The sequence below is a fragment of the Tachypleus tridentatus genome, unplaced genomic scaffold (assembly GCF_004210375.1).
Source record: "Tachypleus tridentatus isolate NWPU-2018 unplaced genomic scaffold, ASM421037v1 Hic_cluster_2, whole genome shotgun sequence".
Lineage (NCBI taxonomy): Eukaryota > Metazoa > Arthropoda > Merostomata > Xiphosura > Limulidae > Tachypleus > Tachypleus tridentatus.
Window position 1 is genome coordinate 59260406 of NW_027467782.1, and position 14604 is coordinate 59275009.

The window sequence follows — 14604 nt, forward strand, 5'->3', positions numbered from 1 at the left end:
TCTTTCATTTCAAAATTAGGAACGTTTAGCATAGATAACTCTCGCATAGCTTTAGAGAACTTCAACTAATTACCTTTTTTCTTTTTCTTTTTTGGTGATGTGATTTACCTGTTATTCTATCAGCTCTGGTATTGGGTGAAATGTTTCATTATATTGGATTTAGCAGATGTCTGTAAATATGGCTAGTCCAGCAGAGCAAATTTTTCTTTGCACATAGTTTTTTCCTTTACTGACGCATGTAATATACGGCCAAATAAAATACAAATAAAAAATACGTTTTCACGATTCTTCTGATTAGCAAAAGCAGTGATCATCTCTTCCATTTTGTTTACTATAAAAAATGTTATTTTGAATTCAATATTCAAAAAGGCGACATCAGACGGTCTTTCTTGTCCAATGGTAAGATGTAAGTAAGTTTTGAATCGACGTAAAGCAGGGAATGATCTCATTGTTCAAGTAGTCCCCCATGCCCTGACAATAAATACCCAAGAAAATGGCGTAAAAGACGCAAAAAAAATGGTTAAAAATTAATGTATGAAGTTTTATTAAATTATTCACAAAATATAAATGCATTTATATTAAAATAAACATTTAATAACACAATTAAGAAAAATATTTTTTATTATCTAATTAAAATACAAAAAAAATTCTTTTCTACTAAAAATACTTTATACAAGATAAATATTAATTATAAAAAGAGAAGATTTTATTCTGTTTATATATTTATCTTATAAATATTAATTTAAAAAAAAACAGAATAAAATTGTTCTATATATTTGTCTATGCGACCCTTATATTACGAGTCGAGTACTTTAATCATCTAGTCATGCCGGGCTGTATATACTTTCATTATTTAACTACAAGGTTTGCTTTGAATTTCGCGCAAAGCTGTACGAAGACTATCTGTGCTAGCCATCCATAATTTAGTAGTGTAGGGGAAAGCAACTACTCATCACTACCCACCACCAACTTTTGGGCTGCTCTTTTATCAACGAATAGTGGGATTGACTGAACAATTATAACGCTCCCATGGCTAAGAGGACGAGCATGTTTGGTGTGACGAAGATTTGAACCAGCGACACTAAGGAGACGTAAAAGAAAAAAAAATGATGCAGAATTAAGAGGTCATTGCATCATTTCGCTTGATCCATTGTTCAACTGTTTACTAAAATTCATGCGCTGGCGCCCCGACGGTAAGGAAATTGGTGAAGAAGAAACAAAAATCATACCTTAATCTTGATATTCTAACTATGATTTTTTTGTCTTTCTATCCGATCCATATTTCTTCCTGTTTTTATCTTTTTGCCCTTGTTTTTCTTTTTTTTATTTTCCTTTTTTGTTATGCAATCTCCCTCGGAAATCGTATGATTTTCTACGACGTAGGGGGCGCAAAGAAAGACCCTCCTTATGCCTGCGAGTATATATATATCATAGTTGACATAATAAGTAATATTCGTTTACATTTAGATTGTGACGGGGTATTAAAAGTTGTCAATAAAGTGAAGTAAGCTTTAATTACGTAATCTTCGTGCCCTTATTTTAACATGGCGGAGGAGGATGAAGTAGATTACATGTCAGACACTTTTATCACTGTTCCTTTAGAAAAGTATGTTCGAAACTTAAAATCCACATGATTATTTTTGCTCTTTGTTTGAGCAGAGGAAGTGTGAAGAAATTATATACAAAGTATTACATTTTTAAGTTGTAGATTAATGTTTATAAAATTTTAAGATTGATCGAATTTAAGTATAGCTCAGTTGTAAGCGTAACTGTAAAACCTAGAATATGACGCTAATCTTATGTAGTGAAGATATTCACGTTTCTAAAGTTGAGATTTGAAATTCCTAAGTTCTAACCAGATAACAATTTTTAAATATTTGCAGGCAGTCAGATTATAAATAATAATTAAAATTTCTTAACGTATTGGACACAAATTTAAGATATTGAGAATACATCTATATAGTAGCAGTCTGAGTTTCATAGATTTTTGTGTGACACTTAATAAAAAAAAATTTTCTGTTTGAAAAACTAATCACACCTTATCTATTTGCTTCATTCTGGTAACATTAACAAATCAGTATCAACTCTAAGTGATGTCGTTACAAAAAACATAAGCTGTAGTGATTTTGTGCTGGCTTTGATTTGTAATATTATTTTTGTCACTGTATTGTTTTATGAAAGTTTCATTTATTAGAAGCTCTAAAACAGTAAGGTAATATTTATAAGCTAAACCTTCTCGTACTTATAAGTCTTCAACTTAAATGTTGCTACAAGTATCTTTCATTTAAGGGCTTATTCCTCATTCAAACGTTTTAATTACCTTTACCATACCCAAAGAAATTCTTGCTGATTTGGGTGGTATACTTGTTAGTTTTATATATCAAATTTTAACAAGTAAGCTTATGTTTTATCAAACAAGTTTTCTAATATTCATGTTTCAAGTAATCATAACTACATTCATTTCACTTTTGTAGTATTATTTATGTTATAGGTGTGTAATAAAATACATACAAAATTAATGTACTGATGAGCCTCTAAACTGCTACTTACCATGTTAATATCAATGCATTTATAATGCACACACTGAACATTCCAGATTGAGTACAACTAATGTATGTATGCTTACTGTGTCAGATTACTTAATTTTGCTTTGGAAACTTACAAATTGTAATACCATCTTGTCTATTGTGAAATTAACAAATCAGTGTAACACAATCCTGGTTCATAAACTGGATGTTACTACTAATCCTCAGGTATACTTTAATTATGAAATCCACTGTCTCCTTAATTTTGATAGTCAGAAACTTCCAGTTCAGTAATAGAACTCTGCAAATGAACTTGACCTACAGTAGATAGAAGGCAATAAGAAATATTTACATATAGTATCATTGATGTGTGTATGTTTGTAAGCAGTGCTTAATACAAAGGTGACAACATAAATTCAAAACTATGTAGTGTCTCTTTACAAGTAAACAGTTGAAATGGTGAATAAATGATGACATTAATTTGTATGGGAAGACAAGGTAAATTGTTGAGATGTATAATAGAAACAATTAATACTTCATAAGTTAATGGAGTATATCCAACTTCATTCCAATGATATATTCTGTTTATATAATACAATTTTTTACTAACCTTTTATGAAATTTATTTTTCTCTTTCACAAATGTCTGCTAATGAATAAATGGCTTCATACAATTTCATTCAGTAACTTGTTACTATCGTGATAATAAGTTTATCACAGAACTATCTGAAAAAAGTTTCACTTGGAAGTGTGAAAACACAGGATTTCTTATTGATTTTTTCTGTTTGAACATGTGATCTATAAAAATTATCTATTATAATGTTTCTACCTCTGGAGCCCTGATAATAGCCAATATAAATCCAACCTCTTGATCATCTACTATTTCTATTTGAATCTGTCAGTATACTTTGTAATATCGTGTACTTCAACATCTGACAAGAACTAGTCCTAGTTCTTATTGCTTTGTATTACAAAAATGTTATTTGAGTACACTATTTTATCTCCTCACAAAGTGTTTTTTTTCTTACTCATACTGCTCTCTGTTGGTGCAGATTTTGAAACTCCTACATATCTGCATACTAACATGCAAATAATTTTGCAGCTGTTAACTACTTCTCAGTTAGCAGTGTTATTGAATAAATGTGTTTTTTCCTTGACGTTTAATAAATTTATCTATAAGGTTTTACTTTCTTGGTTTTTCTGCTTTAGTTACATTGTTCGTTACTATTTTTATTCTTCTTTGTAGAAAATTACAAATTATTTTATATCCTTTTTCAAGTTCATAAGTTACACTCCTGCAGTTCAGATTGTAATGATGACAACTACTGCAAGCACTATTATCGACCACATCCAATGGGTCTGAACCAAAATTCTTGACCCATGAAGTGATGGCTCTGGTTTGTTGGAAATTGATCAATTTCACACAGCAATTATAATACACTGATGATTGTCCCATCATGGTTTTCAGTGATTGGGAAGTTTTGGATTTGAGCAGCCTTTTTCTCCCTTCTGAGTATACCTCTCAGTTGCATATTGTGTCAGGCCTTTTCCCTTTTGATGGATTTAGTTATTAAGGCATGTTACAGTTTCTGTCCTTGTTCTCAGTTTCCTGTCTTCTGCCTCTGCTCTTCTTATAGACTAGTCTTTAGATTATTATTTTGGTGTTTCCTTCATCTCCTGTATTTTTTGGTTCATGTGAGTTGTTTTGGGGAGCATTTGCATTGAGGGAATCAGTATGCTCTGACCCACCACAAATTGTTGATGATCATGCTTTTGATTATAATTGTTCAAGTTTGATTGGACTCAGTGATCCTGTACCCTTACTTTATTCCTTAAAATATGAATTCATTAATACTACTTTTACATATAGTGAACAACTTGTAATGCATAATGCAAAATTTATATATGTGATTATAAGACAGTAAAGTTAAGTATGTATAAACCCATATTGATTAGGAAAAACATTTTAAATAAGTATGAGGAGAAGGTAAGACAATGGGTTAATAACCTTTTGTTTCTTCCCATCCAAACCACTGTACACTACAGTTAACGTCTCTTTCACCAACTCTTTTATATGACTTTCCTAGGTAATTTTCTTTATGGCACTCTATTAAAATATTTCTTAAAAATCTGAAGTCCACAGACTTTCTGTCATCTAGATAATTTAGATAACAAATAAATTAACAGATTAGTAAGATAAGATTTCCCTATAATAAATCTGTTTTGGCTTTCTTCTGGAGTATTCAGTTTCTATTAAAATATATTTTCATATAATTTTGACATTTTTTTTCAGTGACATTCGACCTGGATTAGTTTCTAACCACTCATTGAAGAGAAAACATGAAATAGAGAAACAACAAATTGAAAGTAAAAAACGTAATTTTCAAAAGCCTGTAAGACAGCTAGAGGAAGAAAATCGTTTACAAGGACTTAGTAATGCTCTTCCTGAAAATAATAAAGGGTTTGCTATGTTGCAAAAGATGGGATACAAACCAGGAATGAGTTTGGGAAAGAAAGGTAACATAGTTTAAATGTATATTCACATTACAGCAATAGAATATAACAAAATGTTTTGATAATACTAGTTAGTTCATCAAGTTCAGTTTATTGTTCTTGTGTTTGACAGCTAGATTCATTATAGTTAACTATATATCATAATCAGCAATTTACAAAACTAGTTATCCTTGTACAGACAGAAAATACTACAACAAATAGTACTTAAGCAGAAATTAATGGATGCTCTTTGTGTGAACTAATAGCAACCAAATAAGCACATAGAAATAAATTGTATTGGCTGTAATCATTTCATTTTCTTTCAGTAATCACTCCTGAAAGTATATGTACTTGTGTCATTAACACTAATAAGATTTGCTTACAAGAATTGTTTTTGTCTTTTATTCATATGAATTTTAAATGTTTGATGAGTTGACAAATTTGAATCTAAGATTTTTTGCATGTTATAAGCTTGTTTACGATAATGTTGGCTTGTATAACACGTTGGTTACTATTTTTAATTGTTGAAACATTTCTTTAGAGTCAAAATCTTAATTCTGGGAGAACTGGAGTAATGGGAACAACACAGCTGTTGTGTGGTTTGTTTATTGCCCCTACTAAAAGGCCTGGCATGGCCAGGTGGTTAAGGCACTCGACTTGTAATTTGAGAGTTGTGGGTTTGATTCCATGTCAGGCCAAACATGCTCACCCTTTCAGCCATGGGGGCATTATAATGTGATGGTCAATCCCACTATTTCTTAGTGAAAGAGTAACCCAAGAATTGGCAGTGGGTGGTGATGACTAGCTGCCTTGTCTCTAGTCTTACATTGTTAAATGAGGGATGGCTAGTGTAGATAATCCTCGTGTAGTTTTGCACAAAATTCAAAACAAACCAAACCCTATTAAAAAAGAACTGGATGAACACTCTACTGATCAAGCAGCTTATACAGTTAAAATATCTTATTTCTGTATGTGATATTTGTGTGTCAATTTGCAGCTTTGAAATTTTGAAAAGATTTCATTGCAAAGTTTTTTTTCAGAAATACTGACCTGTATTGTAATTTTAATTCCTGGTTTTTGTATTTTCTTACATTCTTGTAAACCTTTCCTGTAAAGTTTTTAAATGTTTATAACTTTAAATTTTATATATGTATGTTTTAATTGAAAAAAAATGTAATTTATTTCTTTTGTCATACCAAAATTATAAGCTAGCCAACTTTTTAAAGAAGTTCTATTCAGAAGGTTTCACTGAATATGTAATATTTTTAAGTTTCTTTTTTATGATGGCCTTTGCCTATTCAAATTGTAAATTTGGTTGATAAAACTTAATCAAACAAGATCATAATCAGCTGGCCTGTTGATAAGAGGTAAATTAGTATAGTCGAGTACAACATGGTTTAACTAAACTTACCTCACCTTGTTCTATGAAAACATTTCTTATCATATTGCAGTATTACAGTTCAAGAGTAATTTAAAGTTGTAAAGCAACATATCGACAAGCTTAGGTTTTTATCACTTTGTTACAGTCTCTACTTGAAACCCCACTGAATTCTATATTTGCATATATGTTTGAACGGAACAGTGTTTATAATATGATTAAATCACTAACTGCTGACTTCTCAAAGCAATTTTACTACACCATAACAAGTATTGAGAAACAATTGTTGGCTAAGAATCGAAATAACTACAATTGTATTCAAGTTACTAGATCAAATTAGCATTATTTGTTTGGAACTAGCTTAACTCTTCTCCATGAGGAATATAAACATGGTATTATGGCCAGACAAATTTCAGGAAATTTACAGACACTAATGATTTCATTCAAAGCAAGATGAAATGAACTCATAATCAAATTTTGAATTCTTTTATGATTTTGATTAATAATATTGAATAAGTAATATTCAATAACATTTTATTGAATAAATTTCAATTTTCAAGTGTTGTTTTTAATATGTCCAAGAATAACTACAAGTTCATTTTTTACAATTAAATTTTTCCCTTTAAGCAGAATGCACCTTTCTGGTCATGATAGATTTAATGTAACATTAATGTTTTGGAACCACATGGGACCTATTGGTCCATCTCAGCTGTTCCATCTTCTAAGCTAAAATATATATATTTTTTAAATATCTCAAATCCAGCCCTTATCATTTATATACTTGTGAAGCATTTTCTTAAACTCATTTACACTTAGTGCTCCCACAACATCTGAAGACAACCCATTCCAAAAGATGACTACCTTCAGAAAAATAAAACTGTCTTAATTAGCTAAAGATCACTCCTACTTTGCCAAAATTTATACCTGTTTCCTAGTCCTGCTACTCTCACTGTTAGGTATGAAAAAAACAATGCATCAATACTATAAATTCCCTTTACAATCTTGAGCACCTCAGACAGATCTTCTTTCTTTAAGAGAGAACAATTAAAGATTTCAAATTGTCCTCATATGACAACATCTTCATCTTAAGCACCATTCTACTAATCCTTCTCTCAACCATTTCCAACAAAATCAGTGTTTTCCTAAGGTAAGGAACCCAAGACTGAACATAATATTTAAAGTTTGGCCTAACCAATGGCTTGTACAATGAAATTATAACTTCTATAGACTTGTATTCAGTATTTCTGTAGATACAACCTGAAATCCTATTTGCACACTTCTTGAATGACTTCAGAGACTGATGGCTATTACACAGCCTTCATGTAGCTTTGCACAAAATTCAGAACATACCAAACCACTTGTAACACTTGGTTATTCCCATCCACTATAAATTTTATCATATAGCTGAGTTAAGAGTTATAACAAACAAGCCTGCCCCAACTCTATTTAAATGTAACCCATCCATTACAATACATCTCTTTTTTTTTTTCACTCAACGTATCCCATAAATCAACCAGAAAAGCTGTTCATACTTAAACCAAGCATCCACACAAAAATTGCATCTGTGGTATCTCCCTTTATTATATCTCCTGCTCTATCAATTATATCCTCCACTTACACTGCACAACAATTTTTTTGAAAAGTTTTGCTTCCTGAAAGGTTTTTGCTGATTGTGACAGGTATCTAGTGGGTATGCACAAATATAGTTTTGGTTTTGCTTTATCACATAGGAACACTGAAAAGTAGACAGTTAACTGTTTACCAGCAATGACGTATTTAATTGCTTTTATGTTTCTAATATACTGTTAAGTTTAATCTAATTAAAAGTGTTTTGCTTCTGATTTTTGTTTGTATTCAATGTTCGGTGCATCACGTTGCAGTGTCCACTGTCCCTATCTACTATCTAGCGAAACCACAGCCAAGGGAACGGGCTTAGAGAAATCAGCGGGAAAATCAGGTCCCCGCTGATTTCTCGAAGCCCGTTCCCTTGGCTGTGGTTTCACTAGATAGTAGATAGGGACAGAGGGAATCTCGTTAATCCTTTCATGCGTGTCACTAATTAGATGACTAGACATTTGGCTACCTTAAGAGAGTCATAGTTACTCCCGCCGTTTACCTGGGCTTGGTTGAATTTCTTCACTTTGACATTCAGAGCACTGGGCAGAAAGGATTCCATTTGCCCTGATATCATTTTTCCATTGTAGCAAAATTGAAGATTTTGATGAAACAGTACGTGATTGGCAAATTTGGATGTAATTTTCTTGATCAGCAGCCAAAAGGTCTACAAGGAACACCCAACAGTGTTCACGAAGCATAAACATTGTTGTGCAGTGTTATTAGAGTATAGAAGATAACATAAAATTTGAAGTGTTACTCAAAACAAACACTTGAAGTGTATTTAGGAAATGTTAGAGATTATTTGAGATTTTGGGGACAAAGTATAGTGTTTTTTAATCATAACATGAAATCTTTTTGTACTGAGACTAGTAACAAAAACTACTCTATTTTCACAAACAAATCTTTAATAACAATATTTCATAAAAAAATCAGATTTTTTGTTTACAAAATACTTGTCATCTTTGCTAAATGTCTACCACACTTTGGGTAGATATACATGTTCCACCAAAAGTTATAGTGCAAATACTTAACATGTACAAACGTGTAGATGAATTGGTATATACACTGCTGGCCAAAATCTTAAGGCAAATGAAGATAAAGGAAAAAATATGTATTTTGCATTGTTCGACTCAACCACTTATTTGAGTAGAGTTTCAAAAGGTGAAAATGAGAAAAGAGAAAATACAAAAACTTTTTTAGTGCTTAATATGGAAAATGTGAACACTATGAAATTAGCCTAAATACTAGCTGGTCAAAAGTTTAAGACCATACTGAAACAAAGCGTTAATTAGTAAACACGTAACGAAATTTAGGCATCTGTGTTCAAGCACTAGTGTTGTCAACATTTCCCACTGACATCTCCTGTGTTACATTGGGTAAAAACATGGCAAAGCCTAAAAGTCGACAGAGTTTGAACGTGGCAGAATTATTGAGCTGTAAAAGCAAGGTCTCTCTCAACGTGCTATCGCTGGTGGGACTGGGCATAGTAAAACTGCTGTTGCAAATTTCTTAAAAGACCCTGAGGGATACAGAATGAGAATTTCAAGTGGTTGGATCAAGAAAATTTTGCGAGCGTTGAGCAGGAGGATTTGATGGGTTGTTTGGCAACACACCAGCAGATTGTCGAACCACATTAAGGTCCTTAAAGACACAGAATGCAGCTCAAGAACAATAAGAAGGCATCTACGAGAGAAAGGCTTTAAAAACTGTAAATGTCTTCAAAGGCCACGCTTCCTTCCACACCACAAAATAGCTCAGTTGAACTTTGCTGAGAAGCAACAAACATAGGACGTAAAAAAGTGGACGAAGGTTTTGTTCTTTGATGAGAAAAAAAATTAACCTGGATGGTCCAGATGGCTTCCAATGTTACTGGCACAATAAGGATATCCCACTGGAGACATTTTCTTCATGGTACAGTGGATGAGGTTCTATAGTGATCTGGGGTGCTTTCTCCTTCCATGGAACAATGGAGCTTCAGGTGATACAGGGACATCAAACAGCAGCTGGCTACACTGGCATGATGGAGAGAGCATCCTTATTGACTGAAGGCCCTCGCTTGTGTGGAAATGACTGGATCTTTCAGCAGGACAATGCTACAATCCACAATGCCTGCAGGACAAAGGACGTTTTCATGGTGAATAACGTGATTCCTTTGGACCATCCAGTTTGTTCCTTTTATTCTAATAATACTGATTTTAACTTCCTGAAAGTCACATTTTATGTGTAAAGCCACTTTTCTGTTATCTCTTTAACACTCCATCCCTATTAAATTGCCAGAAACCCTTTATTTCAAACCAACTTCTGTATCAAAATCATCTGCAATTATCATGTTTCAGTTTTTCTCATTATATAAAAATGTTCCATTCCTACTAGTGCTCTAAAGTTATCTTTTATATTTCTTATACTTCTAGTATTACAATAATAACAATTAAACTTAATCTTATAACTCCTTCTATGCTTATTACATATCCTAAACATTTCTTTACCTCTTATTAATTTTGCATTTGGTTTTCCTGGCCTTGACAATTGTTTAGACCTTGTGTAACTCTTCTCATATAGCTGAGTTAAGAGTTATAACAAACAAGCCTGCCCCTACCCTATTTAAATATAACCCATCCATTACAATAAATCTTTTTTTCCACTCAATGTATCCCATAAATCAACCAGAAAAGCTGTTCATACTTGAACCAAGCATTTATCCTTAGTGACTTATTTATAGCTTCATCACTGCAGTTAATTTTGGCAGCATCTTTGATAAAACTAACTTATGACACTTTTCACTAAATGATTCTTAACTAAATGCATCTCTGCAAGCTCCCTTTATTAAATTTTCTGCTCTGTCAGTTATATTCTTCTTCTGTGTCACTGGGTAGGATAATCTGATTCTCTGTGATGACGAGAAACCCACTTGAAGTAGAAGTATATTCTAAAGATGGCTGGTATGGGTATTAAAACTTTTATTAAGATAAAGTAGAGAACAACGTTTCGACCTTCTTAGGTCATCTTCAGGTTTAGAAAACTTTAACATTGTTCTCTATTTTAATAAAAGTTTTAATACCCATACCAGCCATCTTTAGAATACATGATGTGATTCTTTTTTTCCTTTTTAACATGCTGGTTATTGCACACATGTGCCTTTTCAAGGAATCACCTATAACTATATCCTCCTCATCATCCACATCCTTCTCTGATCCTTTGGGTTTTCTTCCATCTAATAGTTCCTAGTCTTCAGGTTCAACGGAACAGGCACTTTGTAACTAACTTTATTACTTTTTACTCTAATGCTTTTCATTGTGCCTTCCTGAAAGTCATTACTAGCTGATTTATTCCTTGCACATAAAAGCTTAAGCTCTTCCTGAAATTCTGCTGCCATTTCCCACAGTTTACATATCTCTATCCGTTGCCTCTTGTTAAATTATGATAGGCTCCAATGTATAAACTCTACATAAAAATTGCACATCTTCATTATTAGCTTCCTTAAAAGTACATGCAAGTCCTCAGTTCCCAAATAAATCCTACAAATTGTGAATGCTTGACTCTTATACTTGTCGTAAACATTGTATCAAAACTTATAACCAAAACATAAATAGTTGATACCAAATACCAGTAGCCTATTATTTACTGTTACTGTTAAGCCTAATGTTTAAGAACCAGTTAATTTTTTTCTCAATAGTTTGTCTGCACACTGAAGTAGTAAAACTTATCTTTCACTATATAGAACATAGTAATAGAAAATAATTTATTAGAAATAACAATATACTTAATTTTAATAATAAAATGTATTTGTGTATTTGCTGTAATACAGCCTGATTTATATTATAACCTGCTAATATCTATAAGATGAATTTAAACTAATGGATCCAAGTTTGAATAAACAAGTTAATTCTTAACACACCAAAAGACAATAAAAAATAGTAAAACATAGAACAAAACAAGTATATCTATTAATGTTTAAAGTTATCAATTTTTAAAAGGTTTCTGTAGCACTTTTCTTGTGTGGCCTAAGCTTAGGTTAAATGTAACAGCCTTTTGAAATGTATAGAAGACACTGTTTTTCTTGTATTGTTAATAGACTCGGGAATAAAACAGCCAATACCTCTGGTAGTTAAAGCAAATAGAACTGGACTTGGCAAAGAAGCAGAAGATAAAATTCAAGCTGAAAAAAAGAAAGCTTTTTACCTAGCCATGGTTAAAAGAAAAGCAGAAGATGCAGAAAATGCAAAAACCAACTTCCAACAGTATTCGAGAAACAAAATAGCTCAGAAAAGACTTCTTACTGACTTGAGAAATAGCCAGAAAGCATGTGAACAACTGGATAAGAGCATAGTAAGTGTGTTGATAAAAATTAGTTCTTGGTATGGATCACAATTCTCCTTCTTTTTTTCTATATATTAGATACTAATTTTTCTTCAACCCTCATTCAATAAAATTTTCAAAGTAACTTTCAAAGTTTCTTTTTGGATACTTTGTGGTTTATTTATAGTTTTGACACCAATAGCTTGAGATAGATACATATATATATTGACTGTATCATTTCTTATTCCTTGAACTGTGTTTTGTTCTAATATTTACTGTAAAAAAATATCTTGCAAAGATTATAAACACATTTATTGTCATTGTATATTTCAAATTATTGACATTATTGATCCTAATAGGATTGTTGGTAACTTTAAAATGAGTGATTAGTATTAGTACTACAACTGTTAGAATGTTCTGCTGTTACAGTAAGTTGAAACACTTTCATTTTAACAGGTATAAGTATTATCTGCTAAATTAATTTAGTTAGTTTGTTCTTTCAGATAAAAAAAAATCACAAAATTATAGTATACATATATGTACAGATGCACAATTTTCGTTCATAAAATTTTGGCACCAACCTGTCAATTATTTCATCTCTCACAATATTTCAAAAACATTTTACTGTTCCATGTCAGGTCTGAAGTGAATTAAGAAAATATTCTAGAAACATTGTGGGTAATGTAACATCAAACAACTCATACTAAAAAGAAAGAACTTAGAGTATATAGCTCATTCTTTTCTGCTTAGAAATTTTTAGAAACAGTTATAATCATCACTGAATTTCAGGATATTGAGGTACCACATGAACCGTGGTTCTGGCCACACAGTGAAATGACTGATGCCAACTTGAATGAATCTGATGATGATGATAATGCTGAAAAGGAAGAAGAAGAGGAATTAGATGTGAGTATACTGTATTAGAGTAGTTTTTGGTTCCAGTAAGGTGAAAAACTATTAGTCTGTAAGAGGTTGTTTATTTGTGTTTCAAATAATTCCACAGATAAAATTATCTTAAAATGGGTATTATCAGAAAAACGTGCTTGCAAAATATATTAGCATAGAAATGTATACACTTTTCTTTTCTGATTAAAAGTGTTATTTTCTTAAATTAGCATATAAAGAAATTGATAATGGTCTTCTTTACTATAGCCATCAGAAAAACTGGAAATATTGACAGCTTACCTCAGAAGTACACATTTTTATTGTGTATGGTGTGGCACAGCACATGAAGGTGAGAATTTTAAATATATATATATGTTGGGTGAGAGACAAATAACTCTGAAACACAGAGATATACAAAAATGATTGTTATTGGTTTCAAATGAGGTGTTATGAGCTTATCTGTGATGATGTCATCGAGATCATTCAAAATTGCATCCATCAAAATGTTTATTTTCTCCACATGGTTGGTCAGTATTAGTAACCTGATCATAAAGTTACTATCATAGTTTCCATACTATAACTTTTAACCCTACTGACATATCGTCTTATGGTCACAGGCCATGCCATCGTGTTTGCAAACTTGTATACAAAATGTTATTGAACTATTTTGGGACTGTATGAATATAAGTTTGGCATCAAATTGTTCATTTAATTTAAATTTAGTATTATACATAAGTTAGGTTCTTAATTTAAAAATAAATATTTAAAAAAACACACCCTAAATATCAATTTCTGCATGTTACATGAAAAGTTAAATGCAGCATTGGTTCAAATTAGATTTTTGTGATGTTCAGATGCAAAGTCTATAGCTTCTTATGAATTAGATATTCAAATTATCAATAATTACAAACTCAAATATATCTTTTCTATTTTCTGAGATGTTCATATATTTATTGAATCAATTCACATTTTTTTTGAAAATGCTTGCATATCTACACCTGTTTCATCCATGAACATGCACATAACCAATCAAAAGCTGAGAATGTCCCATAAATGATTTTCTCAGCCTTTGAAAGTATTTGCTTGGCAAACTCTTTCTTTTATGTTAGTTTCAAGTAGTAAGATAAAACATTGGTGAGCTTGAAAATTCATATTTTTTTAAGAATCAAATATAGCTTAATTACTAAGCTTGATAAATTGTAGTGGAAGTATATGGTATTGGTATAATAATTTATGATTTTTGTTATTTCAAAATGTATATATAAAACCTAAAAAGATTTTATTTTACATCTTCCACGTTTGAAAGTTGATGAGGCTTAGCAACTTACAGCAAGCAGCAAACAAGTACACAGTTTGTAACTAGAAAAGATAATTGTTTTCTATACTTCTTTATTTACTGAAATTTAAGAAC

General features: G+C 31.5%; 1 protein-coding gene across 2 annotated transcripts; it reads left to right on the plus strand.

Moving 5' to 3' along the window:
- Positions 1–1463: 1463 nt before the first annotated feature.
- Positions 1464–13679, plus strand: LOC143242210 (G patch domain-containing protein 11-like). 2 transcript variants are annotated; one of them, XM_076485579.1, is made up of 5 exons: positions 1464–1606; positions 4818–5041; positions 12085–12338; positions 13098–13214; positions 13461–13631. In XM_076485579.1, exons 1-5 carry the CDS (start codon positions 1545–1547, stop codon positions 13614–13616), a joined length of 813 nt encoding a protein of 270 aa, XP_076341694.1. In that variant the 5' UTR covers positions 1464–1544; the 3' UTR covers positions 13617–13631. The 2 variants fall into 2 exon arrangements, with proteins under 2 accessions (XP_076341694.1, XP_076341695.1); XM_076485580.1 differs by having other exon boundaries at positions 1531–1686; positions 13461–13679.
- Positions 13680–14604: the final 925 nt, after the last annotated feature.

What these genes read in the sequence shown, in the direction of transcription:
- LOC143242210 (XM_076485579.1), top strand. Translation starts at nt 1,545, where the DNA reads ATGGCGGAGGAGGATGAAGTAGATTACATGTCAGACACTTTTATCACT. An exon ending in ATCACTGTTCCTTTAGAAAA is followed by an intron (nt 1,607 to 4,817) that starts GTATGTTCGAAA and finishes ATTTTTTTTCAG; the next exon opens with TGACATTCGACCTGGATTAG. An exon ending in AATGAGTTTGGGAAAGAAAG is followed by an intron (nt 5,042 to 12,084) that starts GTAACATAGTTT and finishes TATTGTTAATAG; the next exon opens with ACTCGGGAATAAAACAGCCA.